Source organism: Ceratotherium simum, chromosome 7 (assembly GCF_057802395.1).
Source record: "Ceratotherium simum simum isolate JZ-2026a chromosome 7, ASM5780239v1, whole genome shotgun sequence".
Taxonomy (NCBI): domain Eukaryota; kingdom Metazoa; phylum Chordata; class Mammalia; order Perissodactyla; family Rhinocerotidae; genus Ceratotherium; species Ceratotherium simum.
Window position 1 is genome coordinate 20,742,401 of NC_141906.1, and position 17,737 is coordinate 20,760,137.

At 45.8% G+C, this 17,737-nt stretch overlaps 1 protein-coding gene across 7 annotated transcripts in view; it reads left to right on the top strand.

Annotated features, from left to right (window-relative positions):
• Positions 1-17,737, top strand: part of DENND2B (DENN domain containing 2B) — a 152,245-nt gene that overhangs the window by 99,344 nt on the left and 35,164 nt on the right. For all 7 annotated transcript variants that reach the window (XM_087433250.1, XM_014782781.2, XM_087433253.1 and 4 more), the window contains one exon: positions 256-360. In XM_087433250.1, coding sequence (XP_087289376.1) covers positions 281-360 — 80 coding nt within the window. In that variant the 5' untranslated portion in view covers positions 256-280. The remainder of the gene's footprint in view (positions 1-255; positions 361-17,737) is intronic.

Here is a 17,737-nt window from a genome sequence, read left to right on the forward strand (position 1 = left end):
AGATAGGATGGAGATGGAGTTTTTGATCATTTTCTGTGAAGTGATGTTACCTTTTAGCTCACAGACTCTTTCTCCAACCCAGATCAGAGGTGAGGCTCCTAAGCTATAATACGTGGAATTAAATATATGTGGGAAAGTGGTTCCTACCACCCGCCACAGAAACCCTCTTGGCAGTTGTGGAGGTCATCTGGAAATGTTTGAGGTGCTTCTGGCTGCCCGTGGAAACTTGGCTTATAGGCCTTGTCTTCTTTGCAGGGCTCTGGGTTTGCAGAGAGCCGAAATGACCATGACTGCCAACAAGAATTCCAGCATCACCCACGGAGCTGGAGGCACTAAGGCCCCTCGGGGGACTCTGAGCAGGTGAGTAGGGGAGCACTCCTGGAGGAATGGAGCTCACTGGAGGCTGGCATCAAAGGGCAGCCAGAAGGCCTGGGTCCTGGGTAGGATCTTTGCCAAAATGTAAATGATTGTCATCATGACTCTGACAGTCATACAGCTGAATGATCTAGGCCCAGCTCATGCTGACCGTGAAAAGTCGTCTCTAACATATATGCTATTTTCTGGTTCTGTAAATCTCCATAGGAGAGAGCAAACAGGGACCCTAAAACAAGCTTTGCTTTATGCTGTTGGAGGAGCCTAGAGCTCCAGGAATGGAGCCAGCAAGAAGCAGCTGATGTTCTTCTGGCTGTGTTCTGTTCCCAAGATGGGGACAGCTTGGGGGCTATGCCTGAGCTAGGCTGCACTGTAGTGAAGGAGGCTGACCACACGGCGGGTAGGGGTGGGGAGGCAGTTATGCGTATTAGCACAAGTTCCAAGCAGAAGTCCAGGTTCTGTAAGAATTTAGGCTGGGCTGCAAACAAAGTAGCTTGGGGAATTTTAGTCAGTGTAAGCTATAATCCACTTCCCTGGTTTTGTCTTCTTTTTAAAAGTGGGAATGTAGACCCATAGAAAAATCACGGATTTTGGAATTACATAGAATTGGCTTCAAATCCAAGCTCTAACTGCTTACCAAATAGTGAGATTTCAGGGCGTTTTCTTATGCTCTCTAAAATCTTGGCTGCACATCTATAAAATAATAATAATAATAATAATAGAACTTATCTCACAGAGTTGCTGTGAGGATTAAATGAGATAATATATGTCAGTTTAGCATAAGGCCTGGCATAAAGCTACTCAATAAATGTTAGCTCCCTCCCTATGATGGCATAAAAATTTCCAGAGCTGGCAAATAGATGTACTGCTCTCGCCAGGGCTTCTCAGGTCTGGGCAAAGGCTGGATGCTGATGATCTAGAAGAACTTCCAGGCTCTTTTATTAAAGCCACGTACCTCTCATAGCCCCTTCTGCTGAATATCAGGGGGACAAATTTGGCTTTTGGGACCTGAGCCAGTAGAGTGAGTAGCTATGAGAAGGATGCTCAGCTTAGGTTGGGTTAGGGCTAGTTCCTTCCTGGATGTCTGGGCCATGCAGTACCAGGCTAAGTCCAGCAAGGTGTGGCACACTCAGGTCTGGCTAGAGGTTCTAGTAGATGTTTGGTTCATTTAGAGCTGGAGTCCAGATATGGTTGGTAGAATGGGGTGCAGGACATTGCCCCTGGAGAGTAACTGGCGTGAATGAGGCAGCAGGAGTTCCCTACACCACACATGCAGGGTTTGGTCCCAGTGAAAATGGTTTGGATGGACTGTGCCAACTGAACAGAGATTGGTAGGTTCTGACTTGTTAAGTACATAAGTGCTTGAGATTTAGACAAGCAACTTGAATATCCACTCTCTGGCAGCAAGACCAACATGAACAGCCTCTGCCTTCTGCCCACACACCCCCTGTAACCTGGACTAGAGTTGCTTGCATACTTGCTTCCCTGAACTGGGTGAGGCTGAGAATGGCAGGGACCAGCAACTTCTTGAGCAAAACAGAGAAAAACTGAATTCTCCCAGGGCATGTTGGAGGCCAAGGCAGAAACAGGTGTAGTCTTTGTCTCCCATTGCTTCTGGGGAACTCCTTGGCTGGGCTGTCACCAGTCTGGTGGCATGTCTTACTCCTCAGTCTCACTATGACTGAGTTGGCAGATGGAGATTGGGAACTAAGGTTTCAATTTTTTTTATGTGAGACTGTAGGGGTGAAGTAAGCTTTGTATGTGATTATATAGTTGTATTCTTAATTTTAAAGAAATAATGAATTCAGAACCTGAATTAGAAATTGTCATACCCAGCAGCCCTCAACTCCTTTAAGTACTATTCATTTTTTCTTCTAATTTCCACTATTTTGGGGGTTGGGTGGGAGATGCAGTGTTTACATCAAGTCACAAAGCAGAATCAGGACTGCTGACGAGTACCCCAGTTTCTATTTGGAATACATACCTACATTTAGAAATTGCTCTTCTTTTAGCTTCCCAGCATGCTTGCCATCATAACATGATGGATGGTGTTTGTAAATATCTGAGCCTCTGATGTGCCTAAAAAAAGCGTTCTTCTGGCCTCCCTTCTAAGTCTTCACGTCCCTTCCTTCCTGCCACATTTCTGCTTCCCTTTTTCCCTCCCTCCTTTCCTGGGCCTTTGGCGTGGAGTCCCAGGCCTCTATGGCTAGCTACACCCTTCTTTCAGAGGCTACCGCTGGCCTATAGGTGTTATTTCGAAATTGTCATCTGTAGTTTCTCTGGCTGCCTTCACCCCCAGCCACATCTAGGGGTTGTTCTTTGAGCTGAGTAGGGCAGTAAAATCACCAGTTCATTTAGGAAGTCATTGTCCGTGAACTCTGAGGGCTCTCCTCCTAGGTGCCAGGCTCTGTGGTAGACAATAGGGGGCAAAGAAGGACGATCCATTCTCTTTCTTCAAGGCATTTACAACTGGTGGGGAAGGGCAGATGGGACCCTGTGGAACTGTCAAGATAGGTATTTGCAAGGCTATATTCTTAATTTGAATAAGACTTCACCTGGTGCTACCACTCAGCCAGTATGGGTTAAAGATTCTGGATTCCATTCTATTATTAGGCTTTCCTGGGTATTTTGTTAATGTATTCTCTTCCTTTTCCTTTGCAGCTCAGTCTTGATTTGGCAGGATATGTAGGAGGAGGAAATCTAAGCCTTTTCACTTGACCACCAGACTTTTGTTCTTTGCTATGTTTTGGTCTCCTAGAGCAGGTTTCCCTTTCTCTTTGTTGATGAGGCCCTTGGGTGCTTTTCTTCACCCTCAGCTGCCAGGTACACCCTCCCCACAGGCTGAACCCCTACTGCTCATAAGATTTGGCTGTCTCCAGTTCTGGGGATGGGAGGCGGTATTCTCAAAGCTTCTCTGAATTCTAGAGGTCAGGCTTCGTGATGTTGGTATTAATGACCTGGGATGGGACTAGAAGCAGCTCGGTGACCTGCAAACAAGGAAGTGTTATGTTTAGAGCTAATTCAGCCACCTAGATGGGGTGAACTTTGCCACTTTTTGCTCTCCGGAGATTTCACTTGTGCTGTAAGACCTGGCTGGCAATAGGGGCTGTTCTCAGAAGACATGTCATGCCTGCTAATTTCCTCGACAGCTTCTTCACTATGAAACTCCAGCACCTAGGTCATAGTGACTTGGAAATACAGGCTGTCAGTATTGTGTTTGGGAACCTTGCCTCTGAATGTAGGTGTGGGAAACCTGGGTGCCTGTAAAAATGTAGACTTCTTGGCCTCAAGGACTTTGACTGACTTCTTTCCATCTTTTGCAAACCTGGAACAATGCCTGGGTGTAGAAGACAGTAACTATTTGACCAGTTGACTAGATGGCTGGGAAATCAGCCTCTTAGAACACAGGCTGCTGTACCATTTGAGTCCTTATAGTACCTTCATAATGGGTCTTGTTAACTTTGGACTCTCTTTCTGTTCAGTCCACAGACTCTTAGAAAGGCAGAGCTGAAAAGGAACCTTAGAGCTCATTCAGTCTAACCCGCTTGTTTTACAGATTGGGAAACCGAGACCCAGAGAAAAGGGAGGTACTCCCAAGGATACAAAGCTAATGGGAGGAAGAACTCAAGCCTAGCTCTCTTGATCCTTCTGTTATTTCATTATAGCACTACATTCGCCTCCCAATAAACATTACTGGGATCTCTCGGCTCAAAAACTACTGTCATCTATGATATGGTCAAACAGCCTGGCTTCTACGGCTTTCATAAAAAGCCCTGGTCTTTCTTTCTACCCTTATCTTTCACTGCTCTCAAATGCAAACCTTACATTTTTGCCAGTCTGGATGCAAATGTTACTTCCTTTCCAGTGCTTGTCTTTACTACCCAGCTAGGAAGGATTCCTCTCCCCTCTGTATTTGTTCGCTCTTAGAACCCTTGGTTCAGAGCCTCCAAACAATGCTTATGATATAGTACGTCATAGGGTAGATATTTGTGTGGGTCTTATTTCTACTCAATTGGAACTCTTTGAAGGCCCAGCATATACTCTCTTGGAATGTTAAAGTTGGAGGGGATCTTGGGATTCATTTGGCTCAGCTACTTGATGTTACATATGAGGAAGCTAAAACCCATATAGCTAATTGACAGTGGAACCATAATTTCAACTCACATTTGCAGGTTTCTGTGCAAAGAGAAGCCTTGGTTTGTGATATGGTGAAATCCAGAGAGGTCTTAAGGTCCCACTGCCAAAGTGAGTACAAATTTGGACCCCACGCCTTAGTTTTCAGGAAGAGAGTAAGAGCTTGAGGAGAAGAGAAATCTCCTGAGAGTAGTGGCTGTGGGTAAAAGATAATATTGCAGAACCTGTCCTGGCAATGGCAGAGGGCCTGTGGCCTTAGCCCTCCTCTTACCTGAGATGCTTCCTAGAATCCAACCAGGGTGTCAGTCAGTATTGGTCTGGTTATTTATTGCTATGTAACAAGTCACCCAAAACTTAGTGGCTTAAAATATTAACAGTCATTTATTTTGCTCAGAAATTGCAATTTGGGTAGGCTCATTTGGGAAATCTTGTCTCTGTTCCTTGTAGCATCAGTTGAGGCGGCTTGAAGGTTGGGGGTGACTCAATGGCTAGGGGCTGGAATCATCTGAAGGATTGTTCACTTACATGTGTGACTGTTGATGCTGGCAGTCAGCTGGGACCTCAGCTGGGGGCCACCTACATGTGACCTCTGCGTTTGGCTGCATGCTTTCACAGCAAGACGACTGGTTTCCAAGAATGAACATGTCAAGAGAACAAGGCAGAAATGCATGGCATTTTAATGACCTAGCCTTAGAAGTTGCATAGTGTCTTTCTATTTTATTCTATTGATTAAGGCAATAGCAAAGTCTGCCTAAGTTTAAGGTAAAGAGCTCTGTACCCCAATTCCAATGTAGGGGAGTATGTGGGGTTTTCCCCCACACCAATAAGCAGTTTTCCAACACGGGCTGGGTGTCCTACAATTCAACTCAATTCTGACACTATCTACCAGAAATAGCATCAAATTCCACAGGTTAATGGCTCAGTCCCATAAGACTGCCCTCTACTTCAGATGCCAACTGCAAGCCCAGGTTGTTACCAACTGGCTATTAGTCAGAGGCTCCCATGACCCCCTCTTTGGGTTCATTAATTTGCTAGAGCAGCTCACAGAACTCAACTCAGGAAACCCGTTTACTCACTAGATTATTGGTTTATTACAAAGGATATTAAAGAATACAAATCAACAGCCAGATGAAGAGATATATAGCGTGAGGTCCTGAACAAAGGAGCTTCTGTCCCTGTGGAGCTTGGGCCTAGCATGGTGGCACAAGGAAGCATTATGATTCACCAACATGGAAGCTCTCTGAACCCTGTCCTTTTGGGTGTTTATGGAGGCTTCATTACTTAGGCGTGGTTGATTAAATCATTGGCCATTAGTGATTGGTTCAACCTCTAGCCCCTCTCCCCTGCCTGGAAGTGTAGAGGGGTGGGACTGAAAGTTCCAACCCTCTAATCACATGGTAGTTCTCTTGGCAGCCAGCCCCCAATCTTAGGTGTGGTCCAAAAGTCATTTTGTTAACATAACAAAAGACACCTTTATCTCTGACATCACTTAGGAAATTCCAAGCGTTTTAGGAGCTCCATGGCAGAAACAGGGATGAAGACCAAATATATATTTCTTATTATAAATCACAGCATCACACAAGGGGAGGGAAAATAGTTCCCAGTTGATGAGAGGATCAGATCACATTGTGAGAAGGGCATGTGAGATTACATGCATGGGATATGTTGTGGTCGCTATCTTTGGAAAGTACAGTCTGCCAGTCTGCTCTCTGGTCATAAAAGTTCATATCCTTCCCAAATGCAAAATACACTTCAGTCTCTCTCCTAAGATCCCAAGTCTCATCCTGTTAATGGCATCAGCTTGAAGTCTAAGATCTCATCATCTAATTCAGATCCAGGTATAGATAAGACTCTTTGGGTGCAGTACCTTTCATTGTGTACAGTTCCTTGAGTGCTATTACTCTTGACGTGGAGACCTATAAACTGAGGAGAATATATATCAGTCACCCAAGATACACTGGTGCGACAGGCCTAGGATTAACCACTGTAGATACTTTTCTATGAAATTGGAGGACACTGGAGGATGCCCAGCAGTTACTGGTCCATTGTAATTTTTATATTCAGTGAAGCACATGTTGCCAATTTCTTGATTAGGTCTTACTTCTATTGCCTGGGAGTCATTTACCTTGCTTCTAGCTCCACCCTCAGGGTTATGATTTTGCCCTCTAAATCATCCTTCCTTTTCCAAAAAAAGTAGCCCATTTTTGTAGGTGAGTAGTTTTCTCCATCTCTTTATGCACGTAATATTTGAAGGGTCCAAAGTCTTCCCTTCATTTTATACTGTCTGTATTCTTTTCAGTCCCAGCTGATACCCTTCCTTTAAAAACTTTGTGGGTTTCTTATAAATCACTTTATAATCTATTGCAGTAGACAAAAGGCACATGTACAAATCACTTCAAGATGAGCCCCTTTCTACTTTGGCTTCCTTGTGACATTGCTATGGGACAGTGGTTCTTAAGAGTCTTAGAAGCCTTATTATTTACAGAGGATCTGCAAGGCCCACCCTTAAGATCCTTAGAAGGCCTCTTGTCTGTCTATCTGAAAGAGTCTATGAGGTAACAGTTTAAATCTTTTTTTAGATCTTGACAAAGGACCTTTCAGTCCCACTCTAGATTTTTTTTTTAAAGATTTATTGAGGGATAATTAAAGTACAATAAACTGTGCAATTTAAAGTGTACAGTTTGATGAGTTCACACCCACCCACCCACACACATACACACCCTCTGTAAAACTGTCACCACAATCTGGAAGCTGTTTCTTATTTTATTTTATTTTTTTTTGTGAGGAAGATCAGCCCTGAGCTAACATCCATGCTAATCCTCCTCTTTTTGCTGAGGAAGACCGGCTCTGAGCTAACATCTATTGCCAATCCTCCTCCCTTTTTTTTTTTTTACCCCCAAAGCCCCACTAGATAGTTGTACGTCATAGTTGCACATCCTTATAGTTGCTGTATGTGGGACGCGGCCTCAGCATGGCCGGAGAAGCGGTGGATCGGTGGGCCCCCGGAATCCAAACCCGGGCTGCCAGTAGTAGAACGTGCACACTTAACCGCTAAGCCACGGGGCCGGCCCTGGAAGCTGTTTCTTTTTTTTTTGAGGAAGATCAGCCCTGCTCTAACATCTGCCAATCCTCCTCTTTTTGCTGAGGAAGACTGGCCCTGGGCTAACATCCGTGCCCATCTTCCTTCACTTTATATGGGACGCCGCCACAGCATGGCTTGACAAGCGGTGCGTAGGTGCGTGCCCGGGATCTGAACCAGTGAACCCTGGGCGGCGGCAGCGGAGCGTGCACGCTTAACCACTTGCGCCAGGAGGCCGGCCCCGGAAGCTGTTTCTTAATTTGAGAATTTTTTCCTGTCTAGAGAGACTGAGAATGAAACAAGTTTTATTTTCTAACCCAGGAAGCCCTTTCTCATTTGTGTTTTCTTTAAATTTTGCTTGAAAACTGAACAGTTCCTTTTTTGGCTCATCTGTTTTCTCTTTTACTGTTGGCAGCTAGGAGAAGTCAGACGGCACCTTCAGCACTCTGCCTGGAGATATCTTGCGCTAGTTCATCTAATTTATTAGGTCTATTTCCTATTTTCCATGTTACCACAGGTGACAGAGTTACAAACTTTTCAACATCACAAGGGTCCCCTTTCCTCTAGCTTCTAATAACATTTTCTTATTTTCCCCTAAGCGCCTTCTGTTAGCCTGTCACTCAGTCCCAAAGTCAGTGTTTGAGGATTTTGTTTCAAAAGCACTCCACTTCTACGTACCAAAATCTGTTCCAGTTATCTTCTGCTACATAAGTACCCCAGAATTTATGGTGTAGAACAACCATTTTATTATGCTCACAGACTCTGTAGATTAGGAATTCAGACAGAGCACTGCAGGGATGGCTGGTCCCTGCTCCATGATGCCTGGGCTTTGGCTGAAAAGACTTCAAGGCTTAGGGTGACTCACTGGCTTCGGGCTGGTCTTACATGGAGGCATCTTACCTCACAATTCAAGGGTAGATACTGGCTGTTGCTGGGACAGTCAGTCAGAACACCTCCATGTGCCCTCTCTGCATGGCCTGGGCTTCCTCACAGCATGGGAGACAGGAAGTAGAAGCTGCTGGTTTCTTGAGGCCTGGGTCTGAAAAGTGGCCCATTTCTACCTATATTCTGTTGATCAAGCAGTCACAGAGCCCAGATTCAAGAGAAGGGGTCATTTTAACAGGAGACTTGTCAAAGAATTTCGGGACCATGTTTTAAAACCGTCACAGATGTCTTAGCATGGTTTCCTGGAGCTACATTTCTCTCCCTCTTGGCTTTGCACAGTGCCTGGTTCTGCTTACATAGCAGTCCCACTTTACTGGACTAGGGCCTTGGGGATGTTCCTGGAAGGCATCATTTCTTACCTGCCTCAGAGAGGGCTTCTGCTTATAAATTCTCTATGTTCATTCCTGCTACTACTTAGAGGACTTGGGGTTCCCACCCAGAGAAGAGCTCACCAGTCCTTTTTGTGCTTCCCTGGAAATCAGCCGAGGGGCAGGCAGGTTTGGCTTTGGTAGATTCTTAGATGTGCTTTCTGGAGGTGGAAAGGTGACTCCATTTCTGCTCTGACCCTAGCTACCATTCTACATACCCTGACAAGCTGTGATTGACCTCAAGAGTCTCTGTAGGTGGTGGCCCAGATGTAGTCTCACTTGGAGGAAAAGGCTGTCCTAGACCCTATTGTGGGCTTTGAGCCATTTTTTTTTTTTTATAATTTTATTTATTTATTTATTTTTCCCCCCAAAGCCCCAGTAGATAGTTATATGTCATAGCTGCATATCCTTCTAGTTGCTGTATGTGGGACACGGCCTCAGCATGGCTGGAGAAGCGGTGCGTCGGTGCACACCCGGGATCCGAACCTGGGCCCCCAGCAGCGGAGCGCGCGCACTTAACCGCCAAGCCTTGGGGCCGGCCCTCTTCCAGCCATTTGAGATGAGGTTGCTTTAGGAGCACTAAGGAAGGCTAAATTGTGAGTGTCAGTCACCCTGTCCTTTGGCTTTTTATCAGGACTGTCCCAGAGGAGGATGTCAGTGGGAGTTACTGAGTTGAGCTCCTCCTCTGGCCTGGGGAACAAACTTTTGGACTTGCTGATAGTACTTAGGCAGGCTTTCTCCCTTTTCTCCTCCTGTGTGCCTCAGAGTATAGCCTTGGCGGGGTACAGTGAGAATGCCATCTCCAGAGTTGGGGCAATTGCTGAGTGGTGGGAGCATGCTGATGCCCACTGAGCCGACAGGGCCAACCTTAGTTTAGCAGCCCTATAATGGCGAATGCCGAACCCCCAGGCAGTTTCATTTGAGAGCAAGCTAGACCTCTGCTGAGTTGGGATGGGAGCATATTGGAAGCTGGGCTCTGTGTAACCTTAACCTGCAGACAGGCTTACTTCATGGCACCCACAGCCCATCTTGGAGCCTCTGGGGCTATTTTCTGGGCTCCCAGGACCTTCCCCAACTGTTCTCAACTGGTCCTCTTTGATACTGACACTTTTAGAAGCACTGTGGCCAGAAAAAAAGCAACTTTGGACACACTGAGTTCAGAACTGTCTTGTCATCAAGGACTAAAGATAGCCTTCCCTTCAAAAAAGTCCCTGGGTGCACTTGACAATATGTGAGGCGTCCCTTAGCACAAATGCTTCCTGCTGTGTTACTTGAGAATGGCCCTGTCACTAACTCAAGGGTTGGGTTGTGTTCTTGTGAAAAAATACTAGAAGGAAGGGTGTGTATTTTACACTTTAACTCGCACTTTCCGTCTATGCGCTCGCACGCACGGTGCTTTCTCTTTAAATGTGTTTCTCTTTCCACACCTTAGTTCATACCGTTTCTCTCCTACTCACTTGTCTTATACATTTGTCTGTGAGTGTGAGTGTTTATGTTTCCCTGTTTGTTTTAATTTCCTTTGTATTCTCCCCCTTTTCTTCTCTCTTTCTCCTTTTATCTATCTTGCTTTCTCTCCTGTAAATGTTGGTTTTGGCCAGTCATATGCTGCAGTGTTGGCATCCACGTCTGTGCTGAGCAGCAGGACTAGCTGCCTGCTGACAGGCAGTGGCACAAATGCCCAGTTTCACAGTGTCTGCCTCCCCGGGGACAAGCTCTGGGGTTTTAGAATAAAGAGCGAGAGATGAGAAGAGCAGAGTCTTAGGTGTCTTTTAGCTGCTTTGTACTTCTCTTTTATGTTTCGTCTACCTTCATGTAACTATTTATAGTGTTCAAACACTTTTAAAATTTACATCATCTTAGTCACAGAGCTAGTATATGAGGATGCTCAGAGCAAGTGTTTTCCCCTTGTTTTATAGATAGAGAACCTGAGGCTCAGAGAGTTTAGGTGACTTGCCCAAGAGCACACCCAGGAAGTGATGGAACCAGGACCAGAGGAGAACCCAGGTCTCTAGACCCTTGGTCTAGTCTATGATTTTTGCCTTATGAGAGAGGACTTAGGGGACCAACAGCCATGTTGCACTGCTCTAAGTGCTTTGTGTACCTTTCTGTGTTGTTCTTCAGGTCATATGGCACAGAGAGGGAGGCAAGGAAGTCTGAATGATGCCCCGAGCAGGCATAAGGAGACCTAGGTTTTGACCATTTATTTTTTACTCATTCAACACAAATATATTAATTCCTACTGAATTCTAGATACAGTGCAAAGAGTAGAGGATACCAAGATTAACAAGACACTGTCACCACCTTCAAGTAGGTCTGCTCATAGTCTAGTAAGGGAGATGGGTAAAGAAACAATGTAGTCCAATAAAGTGTCATAAGTACCCTAATAGATGTGTTTCCAGGCACAATGAAGGCGTCAAAAATTGGCCATCTCCACCTGAGTGAAGAGAGTAGGGTCAAGAGAGATTCCATAGAGGAGGTTATACTTCAGCTGAGCGACAGAGATATGTAAGTGGACAAGCCAGCATTCCAAGCAAAAGAAACGAATGTGTGAAGGCCTAGAGGTGTGGAAAGCAAGGAGTTTGTTGTGGCTCAGGGTGGGATGCTGGATTGTATGGAGGAAAAGACAGTATGAACCAAGGAAGTAGCAGTAGCAGTGGGGATGGTGAGGAGAGGGACAGATCTGAGAGATGTGAAGGATGCAGAGTTGATAGGATTTAGTCATCAGGTAGATCAGTGTGTTTGGAGAGGCAGCTGGATCCAGATCCTTAAAGCCAAGGGGGATAAAAAGAACAAATCAGGACCTTTTCTCCCCTCTGTGGAATGAGTTGGAAATACAAGCAGCAGTAAAAGCCAGGAGTGAAGGAAGCATAAAAAGCATAGGGATGAGGCCATGTGAGAAGACACTCATCCCAGGTGGATGGGAACGAGAGCAAAGGGGGTTCCCCAGTATAATGCCAGCCTTTCTAGATGGGCATTGGCTCCCCATCCCCCTCACTGCCTGCTCAAGGACGTTGCTCCTGCATTTGTCCCCTCTTGTCCTGCATCAACAACTTTTCCCTCTCTACTGGATCATTCCAGTCATCATTCAAGCATGCTGTAATATCTCCTAGCTCAAATTAACAAACAAAATGCTTCTATTACCCCACATTCTCCTCTAACTACTGCCTCATTTCCTTGTTCCCCTTTTTAGGAAAACCCTTTGGAAGGGTTGTCTGAACTCTTGGTCTTTACTTCTCTTCTCCTATTTTCTTGAATTCTTTCCAGTCAGGCTTCCTTTCCTATCTCTCTACCAAAATCTCTGTTCTCAAGGTCACAATGACCTCCATGTTGCCAAATCTAATGAGCGTTTCGCAGTCTTTCTCTTACTGTATTGGCAGCACATTTGACTCAGTTGATTACTCCCTATTTCTTGAAGGTCTCAGGACATCACTCTTCATGGTTTTTCTCCTTCCTCACTACGTGCTCTTCTCACTCAGTCTCTGTTGCTAGTTCTTCCTTCTCCACCTGACCTCGAAACACTGGAATGCCCCAGGGTTCAGTCCTTGGACTTCTTGGCTAGCTACACTTACTCCCTAGATGACCTCATCTGGTCATATAGTTTTAAATAGTATCTGTATACTACTGATGACTACCAAATTGAAATTCATAACCCTAACTCCATTCTACCAGGTGCTTAGGCTAGTAATCTTGATGTCATCCTTGACTTCTCTTTGTCTCTCATACCTTTCATCCAGTCCATGAGCAAATCCTATTGGCACAGCCCTCAAAATAGATCCACCTCTACAGCTGCCATTCTAATCCAAGCCATCCTAATCGGAGGTCTGGATTGTTGCAGTGGCCTGTAAATAATCTGCGTGCTGCCACCCTTGCATCCCTATACTTCATTCTCTGATACAAAGTCAGATCATGTCATTCTTCTGCTCACCCCTTCAAGAGTTTCCTTTCTCTCTTAGAGTAAAAGCCCATGTCTTATTGTTGGTCCATGGGGTCCTCCATGATGTGGCCTGTGGTGCCTCTCTGACTAATCTCCAGCCCACTCCTCCTCTTCTCACTCCGCTCTGGCCACACTGGCCTCCTCGCTGCCCCTGGAATACTTTAAATATGCAGTTGTCTCAAGACTTTGCCCTACTGCTCCTTCTGCCTGGAACATTCCTCCCATGTATAAATACATTGCTAACTTCCTTAGGGTTATGTTCCCATGTTCCCCCGGCAGAGAGGCCTTCCCTGATTGCTCCTCCTATTAATCTCTATCCCTTTATTCTGTTTTATTCTTCTTCATTGGCGCCTTAGTCTGTGTTTGTTTATTGTCTGTTCACTCTAAACAAATAAAGCCATGCTGTCTCCCTCCACCAGAATGTTACCTATAGAGAGAAACTTTGTCTATTTTTAGTCTCTGCTGATCCTTAATGCCTAAGATAGTTCTTGGTATATAGTTGGTGCTCAATAAATATTCGTTGAATAGATAGAAGGGCCAAGGTGTGTCTCAAGCCTGGTGCAGCTGGCACACTTCAGCCTGGGCAGTAGGTGGCTTCTTTGTTCCCATGGTCAGGGTTCAGAGAAGGTTGGCAGAGAGCTGTCCTGGGAACCCTGAAGGAGCGAAGCTGGAGACTTTCAGTGGCAGATGGGAGACCAGAACCAAAAGAGGACTTTGCTCAGATGGTTGGTTTCCTGAGAATGCCTGCATCCTGGCACTACCATTCTCTTGGCCATAGTTTCCCCTGTCCAACAGGAGGCTTATCGTTCTTTCGCTCCCAACCTCAGTTTGAAAAACTGGGAAACAACTAGAGAGTGAAACTAAAGCCCAAGAGTGAGCACTCTCTGCCGTCCACGCCAAGGAGATGTCACCTGCTGTGCAAACTCTTTGTTCCAAAGAACCAAGCATCCAGACTGCCAGCCCTCATTGTGTTCCTCCTTAAGCTTCTCTGTTCTCTAGGTAACAGATCCTCCTGAGCCCTCCCTCAACCTGAGAGCAAAGACTGATGAAGTTGATGTTTGGGGTTATAGAACTAGCTCCATTTCCAAGGAAATGGGAGGCTCACAAAATAGTGCCAGAGCCTCTAGTAGTGAGTGAGAGAGAGATCCAGTCCAGACATCAAGACCGTGGAAGCTGGTCTGTGGGGAAGTGATGGAGAGACACATAGGGATGGAAGGCCCCAGAACAGTGGTTCTGCACTGAGATGGGCTGGGCCAATTATACGCAAGCCTGGCCTCTCCCACCTGTATCCTTTTACTATTGCGGTATAGCATACCACCCTAAAACTAAGTGGCTTGGAACAATTAATTATTTCTCATGTTTCTTTGCATTCACTGGGCAGTTTCGTACTGGTTTTCCCTGGGCTCACTTATGTACCTGGGTTCAGCTGGGTTCAGGATGACCTCACTCACATGGTGGCTGGCTGTTGGCTGAGGTGCTTTGGTTATGCTCCACATGGCCTCTCATCCTCTAAAAGACTAGACTGGCTTCCTCACATGACAGTCTTAGGGCACCATTCCAAGTGGGTGAAGGGGGAAACTGCAAGGCCTCTTGAGGCTGCAAGTTTGGAACTCGAAAAATTTAATTACCACTGCATTCTGTTGATCAAAGCAAATAACAATGTCATCCTAGATTCAAGGAGCAGAAAAAGCTGCAAAGAATTTATGGCCTTGTTCAATTTCCTCATTATTCTCCCCTCCCCACCCCGAATGTTTAGAATCCAAGGACAGAGGTAAGCTGTGTGAGAAAGTTTCCCAAGCAGTTATTCTAAATAGTTAGCCCCTTGTTAGTATTAGTAATTATCAAGCTAAGATTGAGAACTATGTATTAGCCGCTGAGCTCAACACTTGACGTGCCTTGTCTCTATTCCTTACAACAATCCTCCGAGATATGTGTTCTTTTAACCTCCGTTGTACAGATAAGGAAACTGAGGCTTGGAGAGAGAAGGTTATTTGCTCAAAGTCACATAGCTTGTCAGTGGCTGCACTGAAACCTGAACTCTAAGACAATGATGTTCTTACCCTCTATTGAGAATGACTGGCCTAGCATAACCTGGTGAAAAATAATACTAATGATAATTAACAATCCCAGTGAGTTACAGTGTATGACATCATTTCACATCCATGGTCTCATTTGCCCATTATGACAACTCTGTGATGTAATTAGAACAATTTTGAGGAACTGAAACTGGAAGCTGAGAGCGAGGGAGTGGCTTTGCCCATGGTCACGTTCCTAATAATGGGTAGAAACATATGGAGAGTAGCAGTGAGTTCTACCCTTGAGTGAGAATTTCAGCCCCATGAGGGAGCGCCTTATCTATATTGTTTGCAAATTTATCCCAGGACCTTGGAGTGAGTGAATGTTGCCTTCTCTGTGAGGAACCCAGGGGTGCCTGGGCTCCAGGTCAGCTTGGCCAGGCCCCCTTTTCCATCATGAGTTGCTGAAGTGCATTGGGCCTGGCCTGTGGGAGTCTGGGCAAGGAGCACTTGCAGCTCTGGGCCACAGATCAGCAATGATGTGAAGACTAGGACCTTAAAAGGAAAGGGCCAGTCTCTTCTCTATTTTACCCTTCACAAGAGTTAAAGCAGGCTAGGCATTGAGAGAATTTCTTTGCTTGTGGGATGCTGGAACTACTAAGGGAGGTTACAGAATCATTCTTTCTGACAGCATGCTGGAATCAGGCCAGAGGTCCTCACCCTTTTTCTATCCCGCCTATGGGAGCCGTGCCACACCCCTCGTAAGTAGCAGTGGTTCCATGGACTGGTGAATTTTCACCTTGGGGGTTGAGGAGACACATCCCTAGGGAGCATATATCAAAATGTCTGGAGAGAGGAGGGATATATAGTTTGAAATGGCTTCCGAAGAGATTCAGAGTCTCATTAGGTGCCTGTCGTCTCCCACTAGAATGTAAGCTTCACAAGGACGTGAATTGTTGTCTCTTGTGTTTATTCTTGTATCTAGCACCCAGAGCAGGGCCTGGCACATAGTAGGTGCTCACTAAGTATTTGTTGAGTGAATAAACAATGATAAGGTCGTCCTCTATGAAAGCCATCTTCTCCCATCTCCCATTGAGAATAACTGAAACATAGAGTCCTTTGTGCAGCCCAGACACTCATTGGCTTACAGGGCTGGACTGATGGCCTTTTGCATCCATGGTTCTGTAAAATAAATGAGGGATCTAAGACCTCTCTCAATTGTGAGTAGGTTGAGATCTCCCCAGGCTCAGCTTGGCGCATTGCCCTGCTGCCGCCTCCCCTAGGGAGCGCTGAGGCTTATTCTTTTCACACCTCCTCACTGAGCAGTCTCTTTGGTCATCGGCTTGGCTGGGCACTGAATTTCTCTCATCTGTGCCCATGTACACGTGGGATGGCTCTTGTTTGACTTGCCCTTTTAAAAACAACTTAAGCATGTTGAGGTTTCCTGTTGATCAGGGGCAGCCAGAGGCTATGACCCAACAGGGAATTATCGGCCAATCCCTGACTCACCCGAGCTCTGGTTTTCTGTGTGTGAGCAAGCAGTGACAGCAGCCTGGCTCAGGGGCAGCTGGCTGCCTTCCTGTGGATGGCATGGCACTCTGGAGCCTACAAGGCTGGACCACCCAGCTTTGAGGGCCATGGCATTAGGGTCAGGTAGACCTTTGTAGCATGCAGTGCTGGCGAAACCCTGCTGTCTTTGAACTGAAACTGTTTGGGAAGAATTCTCTAAGTTGACAGTGATTACCCTAGTAGACAACTGCAAGAGTGTACTGAAAAGGAAGTGTGCTCATGGTTCTCTTCAATAAACTCACCTTTACCTTTTCCTTTCTTTATTTGTTCATCGTTCACTGAGCACCTTCCAGATACTGAGTATGTGTCCCTCTACCTGGAAGAAATCATGGTCTGGTAGGGAAGACCAAGAGGTCCCCTGACACTTACAAATGCTACATTTGAGACAGGGCTGTGCCTGATGCTATGGGGTTTTCTGCTGAGCTACGTCTGGGGGCGCCGGGTATTTTGCAAAGATGGCAGAGGCCACGGCTTCCTCTTTAGAGAGGCAACATAGTATAGTGTACTTTCTTGTCCTGGCTTCACCGCTTACCAGCTGTGGGACCTTGGATGAGATATTTAAGCTTTCTATGCCTCAGTGTTTTTCATCTGTAAAATACAGATAATAATTATAGAGTTTTTGTGAAGATTAAATGAGTTAATATATGTAATGACATTTCTTTAGAACTATTCCTGATATTCAATAAGATCTGTATGTGGATTTGGAGCTGGGAAATGACTGGTACTTATTTGATGTGATGTCTACTGGAGGGTGGAGCTGCCTAAGGAGTTGGTCTCCCCTCCCCGTTAGCCTCCTCAGTGAGTAGAAAGGACTCTTTCTTGGGCCCTCCTGATCCTTTTGAGACCTTCAGGGACCTGAATTCTGGCCAAGACTCAAGCTGAGGTGCAGTATCTTGTGTCCAGTAGCAGAAGTCTCAGGGGTGGTAGGGGCTTGTTAAGGAGACAGATCAAAGGGCTTGAGTGTATTTTTGGGGCTACTTCAGGAAGTGTGAAGTGCTGGAGATGCTTTGTAGCAGCTCATGAGAGCTGATCGTTAGCATCTCTTCCCAACTTCACATTCCACGAGGTCACATTGGTAGCTTGAAATCAGACATATTGGGAATATTTATACTGCGGAAATTGGCAAATACTACAGATCTGGGCTTTCTCCCCCAGAGAGCCGATTGTTAAACATTTAGCAGCACACCACTGGTCTTACTCTTCTCTAGTTGGTAGGTTTAGACTCTTGGGATGCTCTCGCCTGTCACAGAACTGGCTTCTGTTCCGGACATTACTTAGGATCTCTGGGAATGAATTGGGGAGAGAGCCCCATTGAGTTTGG